Consider the following 17,179-nt stretch of genomic DNA (forward strand, 5'->3'; position numbering starts at 1 on the left):
TTGAAGGCAACTTAATTGCTATTCTGTGACCTGCTGACTAGCAGGACGTTGACCTGAAAGATACTAAGTGTCTTCTATACCACCTATTTCTTTTCAGAAGCAAGAGGCCTTGTAAAACATCTTTGACTTCTAGATTCTCACATAAAATAAAACCTAACTGCTATCTCTGCATTCTCTTTTAAATTATTGTGAGAGCAGAGAATAAATAGGTACTCCATTCACTTTTTCCATACAGTAACAGAACAATAGAAAATACAGTATTTCAGGGAGAAAAAAGCACTTTCAGTATAATACCAAGTAGTTATTCATTATGCTATGAAAGCAAAAAGATTAAACATAATGAGAGCTTCAATCATCTTACCTAGCCAGACCTCCTACCTTTTTTGAGGGCTATCAAAGCAAGACATTGTGAAACAGTGCTGCTTTTTATCCTCGGTCAAGATATTTAAAAAGTGCCTAAAATTAGGCTTCTATACCCATATTTATATTTAAGCAACCTGTCTTTTCAAAGGTACTGAGCAGCAAGCAGGCTTACATGCAGTTGGTGTCAGTAGCCATTCTGTTTCTTTGGAAAATGATACTGCTTTCATATTTTTCCTCGTTTTGAATCTGCAGTTTAAGTGCAGGTACCATTTAGTTTTTTCTGCTATGCCTTCCTTTTACAGCTTCCAGCACTGTAAGCCATGCCTTTCTCATAAACCTTTCTTTGCACTGGCAGAAAAATCACTTCTGTCAGACTGTACTACATATATGAAAAATAAGCTTAATCCCCACACACAACATAAACCACAGAGATCTGCCTCTTGTTTAGATTCTATTTGTTCTATATACATATATATCAGAACTGTTGTTTCAGCACAAATCCTGGATGTCTCTTGCTTTCTTACTTTGATCTTACTCACTGTAAACTATCCTACACAGATGAATTCTAGCCTTAAAAAGCAGCTTGTTGCCTCATAATATCTGTAGTGTATTATGTTTCTTCTAACAGCTTTGTTCCTCATATTTATTTATCTATTGCACTTTTTTTCCCATTGCATTTTTGGCAAAAATAATTTGTTAACCAAAATACTGTATTTTTACAATCCAACTAATTTGTCCCTTCATTTACTCTCAATCTTGTTATACTAAAGCTTGATTTTTTTCTGTATTTTCAGACTAATTTTAAAATTCCATTACACAGTTTAAAATGTCATTCAGAAAATCAAAAGAGTGAAACCTCCCTAGCTGTGCAGACAGAACTTTGTTTTCGCCTTCTTTTTTCTATAATTTCAGAGATCCATAAGTCAATACACAGTATTTCTGTGTCATTAGAGGTAGCATACAGGGTGCAAAATTGTCCTTCCTGTCTTCACTTTGAGGATGTGAGTCATTGTTACCAGTTTTGTTTTATAAAAGCTGTTTGCTTAAGAGGTAACACCTTGACAAGAAGCATGTGGGGCCATTCAGAAACCTAAATGAAAGGAATGATCTTGGATATTGTTACTCTCTGCATGTGGTTTGTAGCGCATTGCAAAGGGGTGACCAACCATATTTTTCAGTGCACCTAAGTGTGTTAGCTTGTGGGAAGAAACAAACATGCATGTTGTGATATACCAAACTTCTGTACAGTTCTTCAGCGAAAATATCTGTAAGTGGAAACAGATGAATAATTTTAACTAAATTCTTTCTTTGAACGTATCTAATATAATATTTTCTAACTGGTAAAAGTGAGCAGCTATTAATTTCTTAGCTTTTTAGAATCAGATTCTCTCTTTTTGTGATTCAAAGAGGTTACAACAAAGAGCGCTGGAGTGCAGGGAAAATATCTGTGTGTGTTTCCTCTCTTCTAGTGCTGAGTTGCTGCAAAATTATGTTTTACGTATGTGTGTAAACATACCATGTAAAAAGAGCAGTCCAAAAAATAGTGAAAAACAAAGCGTGAAGTTGCGTGCATTTGTTTTCTGGAGTTATATAGAATTTGCTGTATTTTATTGCTTCCGTATTGTAGCAGAATAAAAATACTGGCAGGAAATTGGATCACTGTTCACTGGGTTAACCTGTTCAGACAACATGGTGGAATAATATTAATACACTTTTCTTGTAGTTAAAAAGACACTGCCAAAGAACATAAAAAATGTCCTATTATTTGAGCTGTTCAAATCAATGTTGAATATAATTCTAAAATGAATTAACAGATATTGTTTGTTATATTATTTAAACAGGTTTGACGGGGGAGCTCCTGGTCAAAGTTCCTTGAATCAAATTTCTTAATTCAATTTTAGAATTTACTAGGGAATGTGTATGTTGCTTATAACACTTCTACTTGCATTGAGCTATTGCATGGTTTTTCACAATGTCACAGATGATATCAGAAATGCTTTTCATCCCTGAAAATACTGGTGGGAATTTTTAACAAAAAAGCTGTCTTACGTAGCCTGACAAAGAGGTGACAAAGGAATTCATTCAGGTTTTTAGTTGCATAGTATAAATTTGTGTGGTGTAGAACCAAATGTCTTTCTGGTCTGTCACTTGCAGTAGTTTTTTTGGAAGTATGCTTTTGGCATTTGTGGAGTACTACATTTACAACACATGAAAAAAACCCTCTTCTTTAGAGTTCTAAAATAACTCAGTAATTCAAAGTAAAAAAGTTAAAATTAATTCTCCTATAAGAACTTTTATGTGTAAAAACACACTATGAAACTTCTGCCACCGTAGCACTGTATTTGACTTGACAGAGCATTAAATGGAATAGCAATGTAGGAATTGCATTTGCTAAGCTAACAGAAATCAGTTGAAGTGATATGACCTTTGTGTGCTAACACAGTCAATAGCTTCTTCCCACTTCTATGCTTTTCTTAGTGAGATAGCTTTGATTTTCAACACTAAGAACAAGGAAGAGAATTTTGAAAAGAGGTTTCACTGCATATTACTTAATTAGCTGTACATGGTGTAGTGGGTCAATCTCAGCTGGCAGGTAAGTCCCCACCCTGCGTTGGGTTGAGGGATAGAATCAGAAGGACGAATTAAAAAATGTATGACATTATATAAAGACAGTTTAATAAGTGAAACAAATACCCAGAAGCAAAACAAAATAAGGATTCCATTCAGTGCTTCCCATCAGCAGGCAGATGTCCAGTCATTTTCTGGAAAGCAGGGCTTCATAAGACACGGAATTTACTAGGCAAGGCAAACACCATCACTTCAAACATTCTCCCTTCCTCCTTAACCCAGCTTTTACTGTTGAGCACAATGTTTAGAAGGCCTTTGGTCATTTTGGGTCATCTGTCTTGGCTGATGCCCCTCCCAGCTTCTTGTTGTAGGAGCAGAGTGAAGAAAAAGAGGTCTTGGTCCTTTCATACATGGTAGCAAATTCCAAGTTTAATGGAAATGCTTGGTTTTCTTTTTTCCTTTTTAATACTGCATATGTTTTCATTACTGTGTATTGTTTTGTGGTTGAAATCGAGAATACTTTTAACATGTTAACATTTAAACATTTTTAGAACATGTGGTCCTTTCAGGAAATTAGACCAATTTCCCTCTCTCTCATTTGTAGCAGTGAACAATTTTTTTAAAATATCAAGGAGAAGCTCTTTGTTTGTCCTGCTGTTCTTTTACAAAAATGCCAACCAGGTCTGCACTAGTTGGCAGTATCTGGCTTGTCTTGTCAGCATGCAGAAATACTTGGCTGGGCAAATGTAGATCCAGCTAGAGTACCAGCTGCATTTAATATTCACCATATATCTGACTGTGAAAAATTATTAATACTTGCAGTATTAACAGTCATTATTTCAGTATGCTCTCTCAATGTCTGCTTTCACCCCCACCCTTTTCCTTAAAAGTATTTCATTAAGGAATTAGTTAAGGTAGGGATTTAGAAAACATAAAGAGAATGTAAATACTTGTGCTTTACATCTCTGTCTACCTCAGATTACATCTATATGTCCTCGATCCTGTCACTTAACTTTTGTTAAAATTGTGCTTATTTGCTGTGTTTGTGAAATTTATTTCCAGTAAAGAACTATTGGTGGAATTATATTTTTCACCCAGTATTTTGCTTTGGGGTCTAGTGATAAAAAGATATACATACTTAAGGGAAGTTTAAATGCATTTCAAATATTTTATATTGTTCTTAAGCTTCTGTTCCTGAATCCTCAGAAGATAGTGTAAATGTACCTTTTAAAATATTTTAGTTTAAAAATTATACTTTCAGGTTTTTGACATGCCATATCTGTGTTCTCAGGGTTTTTTTCATTATGAGATTTCACAGTTCATCTATAATATGAAGTATTACGACATAATAAAGGAAGGGGCAAACCAAATCAAGTAGATTTTAAGAAAGTAAGAGGAAGTAGGCCTGGAAGCAATTTTGGAGATGACATTTGTAACAGATTTTGTCTGGCCAGTTCTTAAAAATCTTGATTGATGGAGATTATGCTTCCACCCCACACCGTGTTTATTTGTAGTTGTGTTTATTCCTTTTCTTTTGAGTGACGAGTAACTGTTAACTGTAGTGACAGTATTTGTGTCATTTTCAACTAACTGCTTTATAGTGTTTTTATTATTATCTGTGTCACCATCTCCGTTGTTCATCTGTACATCTGTTTCATTTATGGATGCTCAAACTGGTTTTGGTGCTTTTCAGCTCCTAAGGAATCCTAGTAAATTATTTTAAACCAACCTTGAACATATTTTGTTCTCAAAGGAGTATCAGACAAATCATTGACTGTAGTGTGTACTGGATGAGTCTGGTTTCTCTCTTACCCAAAATTGTCCATTTTCAGGTACTCATTATCTTTCACAAGATGCCATATGTCAGTTGGTGCTCTAGTGTAACAGTAGTAATTCTCTGGTAGAGCCCTAGGTCAGATTAATTTCATATGTTCCTACTATGGTGCCTGTGTTCTTCCAAGCTGTGCTTTCAAAACATCTGGTGGTACATGTGGTCACAGGAAAAACTTATTTCAGAGTAATTTTACAAATTATTTCTACTATGGGTCAGAAAGGTATGCAGATAGATGTGACCTTGCAAAGACTAGCTCAAACATTAGAAACACTGTTTTACCTGACCATTATTGATAAGGTTCTCTTATGGGTGAATCATCTATCTCTTGGTAGTGTCTGGATAGCTAAATTCCTATGTATTGTCTTGATGCCTCTTGAAGAAAATACACTTCAGCTCTCTTTACTTATTCATGACCATCTTCACAGGACCACTGATTAAGCTGAGTTGGAAGGGACCCATAAGGATACATAAATATATAGATATATTCTCTCTCTCTCTCTCTTTTTTTTTTTTTTTTTTTTTTTTTTTTTCCATTTTGTGTGTGTGCCTGTTCAAGGTAGAAAATTGTAGGGCCAGTATTCAGAAGGATGAATTTTTTCCTAAATTTTCTGCTCATCTCATTGAATTTTTTGGTAGTTGAAGAAAGTTTCCTTTTGCAAAGTGACTGCCAAAATTTCTTCTGTGCAGAAAACTAACACTTTGCATCCTTTTCCCTTTTGGCACAGACATACATAGTCACAAAAAGAGCTTTATTTTATGATGAAATCTTCAGAAAAAGGCAATGCTAATGGAGCAGGGAGAAAGAGATCCCTGCAATTGTCAAATTAAACACAAGGTTAAGTGGAATAAGTACAGTACTTGCAATCTTATGGTTAAGCAAAACCTAATTTAAAAAGAAATCACATTGCAATTTTAAGTTTTGACACCATTTTGCATATAGTTTTAGATGATGTTTTCACAGAACCTATTTTTCCCCAGTGTCAAATCTTAATTGATATAGCATCAGTGGCACTAATTTTGGTGATCTGGCTGCAATTGTTAGATTTTGAGCCAAAGAAAGGCCAGTGAAGGAATGACATGGCAGCAGAGTGAGCTTTTATCTAAAGACGTTTTCTGTGTTATTTCTAGTACATTATCAGTGTGAACTTTTAATATATTACAGATCAATAGATACACCTATGCTTTTTTCCATTTAGGCTTTCAGAAGTGAAGTTGCTGGTCTATTAAATGGAATTCTTGGAACTGTAGTGGACTATTGGATCATCTCAGGTTTGCTTATGGACAGAAACGCATTTCATCAAGTGTCTGATTTGGCACATTACCTTGCCATTTCATGTGATGGTGAGTGTTTTCAAGGCCTCTCAAAAGTCTTCTAATCAGATACACTAAATCCTAATTAAAATCCTTGGTTTATAGTTTCAAATTGTTTTTTACCCTGTGTTGCAGCTGTGCACTGCATGGTGTGTACATATGCAGGAAACCATTTTATTTTGTATGTGTCTGTCAATGGCAACCAAAGATCATAGAACGGGTTTTCTTATTAAGATCCCTCTAAATAAAAGTCTAAATGTTCATGTGAAAGCAAGACCACCGAGCTGAGGAAGAAAAAAAATCTTTGGAGCTCTCTTGTCAGTTTAGGAGAAGTTTAAGCATATCATAATAAAACTTAAATTCAGACAAGCATCTTACTCAGCTGACGCAAATTTTACCACTCCAGAAAATCAATATATTGCTAAGGACACTTCAGTCATAAGTCTAAAAACTACGCTGAACTGTGTGACTCCTACAACTTCAAATGAAACATTTCAATGTTTCCTTACAAATCCTTGGACTTAATGGAGGGAATGGGAGAAAATTCCATTGAGTCCCATGAATTACTGTATTTCCTCCTCATTAAATAGACTAGGTAAACAGAAACATCATGACTCAAATAACCATTATCATTTAATATGGAATGTCAGTTGAGGTATCTGTATTTTTAGCCACAAGGATTTGAGGAGCTTGGAAGACAAAATTATCTCAAGAAAGTATTGAATTATTTTAATTTAATTTTCAAATTTAATTCCCACCAAAGCTTCCCCTGACTTCTTCTCCAATCATCATTTTATGTGGGAACAGGTATATGTAAGCTTCATTTAAATTATATCTGCCTTCTTCTTGGGCACTCGGGAAGAACCATCATGAAAAAAAATTACACTAAAATCTTAATCTCTGGACAATTTGTACCACTTCCATCTTACAGAAAGCAAATTATGAGGACTTTTATAGGCTGATTTAGTTCTTAGAAGGCCAATTCAATTTGAACTTTACAGTGTTTAAATCAGTGGAGCTTTTACTATGTACCACTTCAATGGATTTTGTAGCCGTCATATAATAGGGACAGTCTTGGACAAATATTTCTGTACAATTCTATTACTTTCCTGTATACAAAAGGGAAAACAAGAACAGGATTTAGTCTGTTTTTAGAGGTTATTTGACTTGTGCCACTTGGTACAATCCACAGCACTCAAAGCAAAATTATTGTGAGTTTTTCTAAATTCAGTTATATTTACAGTAGCAAACATCTGTATTCTCAAACTTGGGTTTCTGTTTAGATTGAGTCTACAGATCAGTTAATTTATGAGCACTTCTTAGCAGAACAGAAGATTCCCTCAATACAGTAAAGATTTCCTTCTTCACTGCGGGTCTTACTTTCCAACCATTTCAGTCATTATTTTGACAAAATTATTTTCTTAGAATCAAAATACAAATTCTTACCACTGTAAGAAAAGAATCAGTCTTTCTGTCTTCTTTTCCAAAACAGAGGTAGGTCAGACATATGCCTGATACATATTGGTATATGTTTTATGGATATGTAAGTTTCTCTGCCACTCTGTGGGGCATTTTTTTAAACAGTATAAGCTATTTGGTACATCTGAGTGGGGTTGCAGTCAATGGTGACTTTTAATGTAGAACTTGTAGGTCACCTGCATTATTTGCCATTTGTTGTTCATGTGTTATAACTCTTACCTGAATTTGTGTCTCTTCAAGATTTAGAAGGTTATCACTTGCAGAACTTCACAAAAAAAATTATTTTCAAAATAAAGGCATAACTTTTATAACATTGTATTAAGAGCGTTTTAAAAAGTTTCACACAAAAAGTGAGGCTTTGTCTTCTAAAATATGTTTAACATTCTCTCAGTATCTCGTCATCTTACCAGATGATAGTTAAAATCTATTTTCATGTGAAGAATTTTAGTAATTCTTGAGGAGAATAACTTATGAATCTGCAATAGGAGCAAAAAGCTTGGAAGATCTATCTTCTAGGTAACTAGATATGTAGATTTCTGTATTTTCATTTTTAGGCTTACTTTATTTTTTTCCAATTGCTTTTATCCAGATTTTTCTGTATGCCAGTTAAAAATATTTCTTTGTGCCATACCATCCAACTGGCTTCAACTGTTTGTTGCAGAAGCAATTTTCAAACAAATGTGTTTACAGAGGAATATTACTCTTTCTACAGAACCTCTTTCTCTTCAGAAAATAGTAAGTAACACCTTAAAAATTTATCACACTTCAGTATTTTACAAGCAATTTGATTCATAAAAGTCTTGAAATACATCTTTTCTTTGTGGTCTGAGGTCATGCTTGTTGCCTGCATTGTCTTTCCATGTGTTCCATACATTTAAATTTCTCTTTGCCTGAGATCTAGGTCCAGAATGATTGCAAGATTTTTCTTGCTGGAGAATTTGTCACACCTGGTATCTGTTTACATACAGTTATCATGAAAGTAAAAAAAATGCAACAACAATGACAGCTTTTAAAAATAATCCCTGATATAATGATTGCAGTGTTACATCTGTACTTAAGGAGAATGCCAAATATAGTGTGATTTTTCTGAGCTATCTTTTCCTTCAGGGTTTTTGAAGAGATAGGTGCAGGCATTTGTTACATTGAAGATTTTCACAGTGTATTCCTGTGAATTTCTCCTCTTAGAAACTTTCTCCTACTCACAAACCTTTGCCTGCCCTCAAATCACAATTTGTGATAGTTAGTGAGGAAAAACATGGTAAAAGCTGCAAAAGAAATTCATGACTGCCTCCAGGATGCAGGCAAATCAGGGCAATCACATGGTAATGTCATGCCCTAAATTAGAGTCTCATTTCAGTAATATTAATACTAATGACCAAACACAATATGGAATCCATAGCTGTTTGTCTTTGTTCTACTATTCTACATGTAGAGTCACAAAAAACCAAATTTATACCTTAGTACATTTCCCATACATAAGTTTTCCTAAATTTTGCAGGAATTTATTGTGAAGAGAGGTCATTGGTTGCTAATACAACATGTTTAAACAGAGGTTGAACAAAAGACTGTCAGAATTCTTAACATAAACCAACTGCATACTAATATTTGATGCATATTGCCACATATAAAGCAGAATTGCTGCTTTCAGTATCACCATGACTACTGATCACTCTCTGAAACTACTTAAACATTGTTATAGTGCTTGAAACAAGTCTATGTGCTTTTTGTTGTTTTCCTTAGTATGACTAAGTCTTCTTTCTCATTCCATACAGTAAAAATTTTCCAGTTTTGCCAGTTCTTCTCCTACAGCATCTTACCAGCTTGGCTTTTCTCTTGAGTTCAACAGCTCCTTGGTGGTAAATGTGCAGTGGAGGTGCAAGTAAGGTGTTCCTCACCTACTGTACATTACTTTCAAGATCTGCAGTGAACTGCCAAATACTCAAAGCCTTCCTTAATATCTTTCTTCAAATACAGTTGTTGTATGTTTGATGAACCCCCCTCACTGGCCTTTTTTCTTATGCTTTTGCCAAACTACAGATACTTAGGTGACTTTTTTAAATGACCCGTATAAGTGGGTTTGAAGCTCTGTGTTACTGGAAAGAAGCTAACATCTACCACAGGCAAGGCTGTCCTAATAGAGAGCACCTAAGGGATAACTGGCTTACTGCCTTTGCGATGCTCCAAGACTTAATCCAACCCCTCGTCTCAGAAGAGATGAAGGAGTGGAGTGAGTCTGTCTTAAACCAAACTGCTGCCTGGTTTGGGAGTAGGAAGTCTGTAAATACTTTGTTTAAATACATGAAAGTCAGTTAACTATACTCAAGTCTTATGTCCAGCTAAAGAGATCCAGTTTTTCTCAGCTGCCAGAAACCTGAGAGAGGCCTGGAGCTTCTTATTTTCTGTCTCAGACACAAGCCACTCACTGAGGCCAGTGTAAAAAGTGAATTACAAAAAACATCGAAAAGGAATGCAAAAGACAAACTGAAACAATCTAGATGTACAATCATTCAGGGATCAGATTTTAAAAAAACTTAGATACATCAAGAGTATAGATGGATACATGTGGATAAAGATGACTGCTTTGCAGCAAGAATAACAAAAGAAAATTTCTTCATTTATAAAATGTTACCTTTGCAACAGGTCTGTTCCTATTCACCTGCTTTGCGAGACATAGGGATGCGTGAGACAGAGATACACAAAGCAAAGAAAAAGAAAATAGGGCAACAGCCATGCCCTGAGTCCCAAAGGACATTACAGATGCTAAATGGCGATAAGCAGAACCAAGTCAAAGTGCTGCCTGATCTACCGTAAGTAATACCTATAACATCACCAGTTTTATTCTGCTTTGGGGGACAGCTTCTGACCTGACACATTTCTTGAACTTTATGTGACCTGTTTTGTTGTCTACAAATTACTTCAACTGACAGAAAGCTCCATTGTAAGCCCATAACACCTCTGGGCTGGGGTTTCCCCTTTTCTCTTTGATCATCAATTTCAGTGTATATGCAGACTGATGTAGTTTTATTTGCCTAATATTAAATTTATGGGGGTATATACAGAAGTTCACTGTTCATAGAATTACCTTTAAAGAAATTTTAAAAGTGGGCAATCCTATTTGAATTTTGTTTTAAATACAGTTATAATTAAAAGTCGTAGAAGTTATGTAATTAAGACATTTCCAATATGATGCTCAAATTGATAAATCTAAGTAATCCTGTATGTACATATTTAAAACCATTAAGTACATATACGTTAAGTATGCAATAGTGATTTTAAATGTGTTCCCTTTCCTTTCTTTTCAGTGACTTAATCTTTAATAAGCTTAGAGCAAAAACTGAAGTCCAGACTACACACACCAAAGGGAGTTATCTTTTGGCTGAAGAGGTACACAAGAGAAATGTTAAAGGTATTCTCATATCTAATTTATGCTAAGTTTAAAGTGGTTAGAATTTATAGTTTCGTGTTTAAAAACTTGTCCTGATGAATGCTGGACTAAAACAATGTCTTATACCCAAGAATTATTTTCTTATGGTCCACGTTTCTCTTTTGCAATGTCTATTTAAAAGAAGGAATTTGTATATATGGTAAAATAAAGTTGCCTTCTTCATTACTCTCCTCCTTCCATACATTAAATACACTGTGCAGTTTGTGTGAGCTCATTCCAGTCTTGCCTGCCTTACTTTGCTAATCCACCTCAACCTGTGCTTGGTAGGATCAACGTCTTCTGATTTGCAAGTATAATTCAGTCTTCATCTCTCTGAGTCCTAGACATTTTGTGAACAAAGACTGAGGAGTATGCTATGTTACATAGCTGTTTTAAGCATATGGACTGTTTTCTTCCAGGCATTCAGCCCAGACTATGAAATGCACTTGGCTTTTGTTTTAACTATACTGGAATTCATGTACCTAAGGAATAAAACAGCACTGCAGTAATTAATTCAGTTCCTATTTACTACACAAGTTTAATAATTGATCTTTGCATGAGGGTTGCTTTACTACAGAATTGCTTGCTGGAACTACTTTTTCATCTTCATCATCAGAAATGTACCTACAACTCTATTAATATGACACTCATGAGAAGGCTCAGAAAAAAACTGGCATAAGCAAGCTGGAATTGTTGAAAAAATTAAAACCAGAATTGTATCACAAACAAAAGAAGACCTCACCCCCTTTAAAGGTTTAAAAAAACTTCAGCAACAAAGTCAGACCATACATTTTCTTAAATTTGTTCCCTTTGCTTTTATTGCTTTTGCAAGTAAAATTGATGTGAATTATTACATCTGATTTCTACGAAGAAAAGTGAGCTGAAAAACTTGCGGGGGGAGGGGGAGGGAAGTGGAACCAAACAAACTGAAATTATTGGTGTCGTCTATTGAAAAAATGGGCATGGAGCTGACAGATTTATATAATAAAAGTATTAATGTAACAAAATGTTCCATGTAAATCTTGCTATAAAAACTAAGAGATCTACCCTAAGATATCTTGAATTTCTAAGATGTTTGGTTCGTCATCCTTCACCTGGTATCAGGATTTTCCTCTGACTCTTGTTCAAAGCTAATCAATTATTGAAAAGAAAACAGCATTTAGAATGTGTCTGAAGTTTTCATTACGCAGAAGCTAGGGGTGTCTATACATACATAAGCAGCAGCTCTCAGTTGAATGCTGTTTAATTTTTCACACTAATTTCAGCTGTACACGGTACTGCGGTTTGGGATTTTTTCCCCCAGGGTCTACTACTAGTAATAATTTTATTATTATTATTATTATTATTATTATTAATTTCCGTCTTTCTCCCCTCCTTCTCTACTGTACCCAAGTCAGAGAGTCTGTTGAGAAACAGCAAACCATCTGCTAATAGATTTTAAGTTTTGATTTATACTTGAGTGTGTAGAGGCACTTGTGCTTAGCCAGAAACATTTATTTGAATTAAGCTATAAACGCTGTGTTAAAAGAACCATACATCTTAATGTAGGTTCATGAATAAATTTAAGGGAGGGCAACTGCACTCTAAAGTTTTATTGCTTCAAAACCCAGTATTTTTTGGTGTTTTGTGCTCACTTGGTGCTTTTATAGTGTGATTGAAGCTTTAAACCTTGAACTAGAGGGGAGATAATTCCTGTGTTAAACCATTTGCAGTACAATTTCATTGCTGGATCTCTGGTGGAACAGAAGCTCCGTGGGGTTTTTTTTCTTTTAAGATGTTTAAAAAGGATAAAGGAAAATCGTACTCATTATTGAGTTTTCTGGTACATAACCAGGTCTCCTAGTTCCAGACCCTTTGATTATTTTCTTTAGTTGCTATCTTGTCTAGTCTAGTGTAATCTATTAATTTTTCATGGTAGGAGAGACAGCCCTGCATAAAGCTTGCAGAAATAACAAAGTGGAGAGATTGATTCAGCTTCTCTCTTTGCCAGGAATAGACATTAATGTTAAAGGTAAGTTATTCATTTTCTCTACAGAACTAAGAAATTAAGACACATAAATAACTATATTAGTATCTGTTTAGTAACAAGTTTGTATTTATACAATCTGAAACTCTTTCTTTTTTAAATAACACAACGTGAGGACTTTAAAGCAAACATTAAGGTAAGATGAATATATAACTGAAGTGTATTTTAACATCACATTTTCTATTGATTTTTAAAAATGCTATATTTTTTTGCAGATGTTTTTCAATAGAATTCTTGTTTTGAAATCACAAGCTGTCATTCCAGCTGTAATGAGTACCAAAAAAGTAAAGTGTTTTCCTGTCTAATGAATGACATTATTAACATTTCAGTACTACTTCTGCTGTTTTAAAACTTCCCTTGATTTATAATTCAGATTATGCTGGCTGGACGCCTTTGCATGAAGCCTGTAACCATGGCAGCACAGTGTGTGTCCGTGAAATTCTGGAGCGTTGTCCAGAGGTAGATCTGCTCAGTCAAGTGGATGGGGTGACTCCTTTGCATGATGCACTGTCAAATGGACATGTAGAAATTGGCAAGCTGCTACTACAGCATGGGGGTGAGTGCATTTATGCTAAACTAGTTTAGGGAAATTATCCTCTCTTCTGAATCCATATGAAGTTCTCAGTGTTTTTCTTGATCGTTTCCTAAAATACAAAGTTATTATGAAATATTTTAGAATGTTTTTAAGCCAAGCTGGTTTGTTTACAGTAAAAATTATACTGTTTTCACACTTAACTTGATCAGCTGAATATGAAATTAACCAGGATTTCCACAGATTTTTCTAATATGGTAATGATTTATCCTGCATTTTACACAATATGCATTGCAACTATATATTCTCCACTAATGAAAATAAAGATTACCTAGTCATCAATCAAGGCTAAGATTTTCTATTGTTCTGATCTATTTTTACCACAGCAAAAAACCAGATTGGTTAAATCTCTATATATTCATGTATTTCAATATAAATTTTTTTGGCATTTGTGAAAATTGATGTGATGGTCTCTGAACACAATTAGTTTAGTAATTAGTTTAGGAAAGTAATTGATATTGGAATTATGATAACTGCTGTTTATGGATAATAGTGGGAGGGATGAATTAGTTTCTAATAAAAGTACTTTGCCCCTTAGGCAAGCACACAATATTTTTAAAAATACTTTTTGTTCAGAGACAGGTTATTTGTATCTTGAAGCATGTACTGTACCAATGTATTTAATTTAGCAAAAGAATCATTTTGGATAGCAACTCTTCCTTATTTTAATTAATTTACTAAAATGAGTTTTTGCAATATCTGTACCATTGCCCTACTGTGTCAGTGTAAACTCTGCTTTATGTGCTGAACCCAGATTTTTTGAGTAAAAATTATTCCCTGCTTAGTCATGAGGCAGAAGAGTGTATTTAGGCAGCCTATTAATTAAGGTAAAGAAACTAAATTTTAATATTCTTGGCATATGACCCTCTGTATTTACAGTCTTCTCCTGCCCCCTAAAGGCTGTGTCTGAGTCTGTTGTGCATGCACCAGATCATAATTAATACATTCCTTCTGCAGTTCTACCTCTGTTACTAAGTCTCAGTTCTGTAGCTCCCAGGTGTTTTATCTCTACTATGCCATGTCACCTTGGCATCTCACATGCCAAGCCAATACCTGGGCTCAGTTCAATCCCCCGAAGTGATGCAATAGCAAATATTATAGTAAGCCCAGCTTCCCAGCTGGAAATGGCACTGCACTAACAGATGTGCACTTTTCCTAGGCTGTTGTGAAGAACAAGTAGTGGATGATCTTGTTATCATAGGGGAAGGGCTCTACTTGCACTTGCATTCATCAAGGTTTTCTGGCAAATGTAAGGCTGTGTGTACCTTTATCTGTGCCTTTGTCACACTCTGAGTTATGGCCTGTCAAGTAGCGGACAGGCCCATGGTAGAAAGAATGTTACCTATTCAGTGTGAATTTACTTAGCTCAATAATTTAGAACACAGAAGTTAATGATACTAAATAATCAGCAATAATAATAATACAGCTTTAATCTAAGCAAAATTAAAATATCTATTACTGATATGAAATGTGTGGGTTCACCTTTTGTCATTAAAATGTATTTCTGAAACATCCATCTTAATATGGTATCATTACTTTAGCATAGTAATTTATGTAAGAAGATTCCTGATGTGTTCATATTTGAAAAACACTTGTAGTGTCTTAATAGTCTTCATTTTTTCTTACTGATGCTGCCTTTCTTAAACTTCCCAAGAGATGTGTAAGCTCTTTAAATATTAATAGGTCCCTTGTACTAATAAACAGGAAATACCAAAAGGATTTATTTGCTCAGACTAGTTCTGAACAAATAAGCATGTCCCATTTACTTACTTTAAATCTATTTATTAGAGTAATTATGTTTCATGTTTCAGAAATCTGTTAAGATCAAATTTTTAAACTCAGTTGTTGGGGAAGGCTTGGATTCCTACCCCAGCAGTTTACCTTGCTGCACAGCATAAGGCAAGATTGGCCATACCATCCAGAAAAGTAAAATAAAGACCATCATAGTAACAAGCCTTTAATTTGAAGTCAATTTCAGCAAATAACCTAGTCTACAAAGTACTTAATAGAATTTTACAAAAGTAATAACATTATATTTTTGCAAACTCTATGCAAGTTAAGACAGTACTGTAAAGAAATTGTTACAAATGGTCTCTCTGCAGGTTCTATCTTGTGTTGCAAATGTGAAAGTCATCAGTTACATAACTTGGTACAAAAAAGGAACTTAAACATACACCTGGCTTCTGGCACTAAGCATCCCAGAAATCTTGTTCAGCTGCCAGTTCATCACAAAATGTGCTGTTGTTATTAATGTTTGTCTTTTTCTTGAAGGGCCAGTCCTTCTAGAGCAAAGGAACTCCCATGAGAAACTGCCACTGGATTATGTTGAGTCAGTCACAGCAAAGGAAGAACTTTTGAATCTTGTTTATCCAGGAGAGAGCATTGAAAACTTCTATGAATGCAGGGAACAAGATTTTTGCAATCAGAAGAAAGAACTGTGTTTGATTTCATTTACTAAGATGCTGATTAATTTTTGCTCTGTTTATAATTTGTCTACACCCCTGGCTGTAACTCTGAGAGCGATAGATTGTTCAGATGTACTCCCAGTAATGGTTTGTGATACTTCTAAGATGAAAAATGAATTTTCTGGACATTGGTTGGTAGATATGTATTTTAAAGAGCTAGAAACTTTTGGAAAACTACCACAGTTTCTTCAAGAAATATCTGATAGCATGTTATTCTTCCCTGGTGAACAGGCAAAGGCCTTGTTAGCAGTTCTGGAAACTATGGTAGAAGCATGTCAGTGCCAAAATCCTTCTAGCAGTTAAATTCCAAGCCACACTGGAATCTTGAGTGGGGCTTGAGTGAGGCTGAGTGTTGAGCGTTACTACCTTTACTTGCCTGAGAGATCTGGATGTGTGTGATCATAGGAATGTGCTGTATCATTTACACTCAGTCTTGGAAGTTTTTTTTTTTTTATGTGCCTTGTGCCATATTTCTCTTTGGTTTTCAGAGGGAGTGACCCTAAACTTAAACAAAGCAGTTGTTTCATTTCCTGAGAAAGGCTTGTGTCTATGTATTTTGTTATCCCTTAATAAAGCTAATGTTATAAATATGTCATTAAATAAAAATATATGGAAATGCAAAGTCCTTCTCTCAATTTTTGTCTTATTTAATAAAAAATAAATTATATTATGTAAATTAATTGCATGTTGCAAAATTCAAAAGAGATGGCACTATATATTTACAGCATGAATATTTAACATTTCCCATGTCTTTGTTTGATAGAAATGTCACACAAAAACTTGTGGAAAATGTTCCTCATCAGCACTATGTTGCTTGTAGTCTCATTTATTTCTGCAGTGACCAAGTGAAGGAGAATGGCTTGGACACTTGGGTAATCTGCAGAATCCCAGTGCATACCACTTGCTGCTTCCCAAGTCAATTATGCTTTGAAGAACTGAATTCACTCTCGGCAAAACTTGACTGTCCTTGGCTCTGCTCCAAATCATACTGGCTTGCAATGATTTGATAAAACCATTACTGTGGCCTGTAATGATCTGGAATCACTCCTGGGACTACCTCAAAGAAAGATGCAGGTGGAAGCAGTGGCAGAAATCTCGTCATGCTGGCAGAGGAATT

General features: G+C 34.9%; 1 protein-coding gene across 5 annotated transcripts in view; it reads left to right on the forward strand.

Annotated features, from left to right (window-relative positions):
- Positions 1-16,684, forward strand: part of SLF1 (SMC5-SMC6 complex localization factor 1) — a 34,354-nt gene extending 17,670 nt beyond the window's left edge. For all 5 annotated transcript variants that reach the window (XM_059873652.1, XM_059873653.1, XM_059873654.1 and 2 more), the window contains 7 exons: positions 5,962-6,106; positions 8,145-8,290; positions 10,196-10,362; positions 10,858-10,961; positions 12,898-12,990; positions 13,379-13,561; positions 15,869-16,684. In XM_059873652.1, coding sequence (XP_059729635.1) covers positions 5,962-6,106; positions 8,145-8,290; positions 10,196-10,362; positions 10,858-10,961; positions 12,898-12,990; positions 13,379-13,561; positions 15,869-16,365 — 1,335 coding nt within the window. In that variant the 3' untranslated portion in view covers positions 16,366-16,684. The remainder of the gene's footprint in view (positions 1-5,961; positions 6,107-8,144; positions 8,291-10,195; positions 10,363-10,857; positions 10,962-12,897; positions 12,991-13,378; positions 13,562-15,868) is intronic.
- The last annotated feature ends 495 nt before the right edge of the window (positions 16,685-17,179 follow it).

Source organism: Haemorhous mexicanus, chromosome Z (assembly GCF_027477595.1).
Source record: "Haemorhous mexicanus isolate bHaeMex1 chromosome Z, bHaeMex1.pri, whole genome shotgun sequence".
Lineage (NCBI taxonomy): Eukaryota > Metazoa > Chordata > Aves > Passeriformes > Fringillidae > Haemorhous > Haemorhous mexicanus.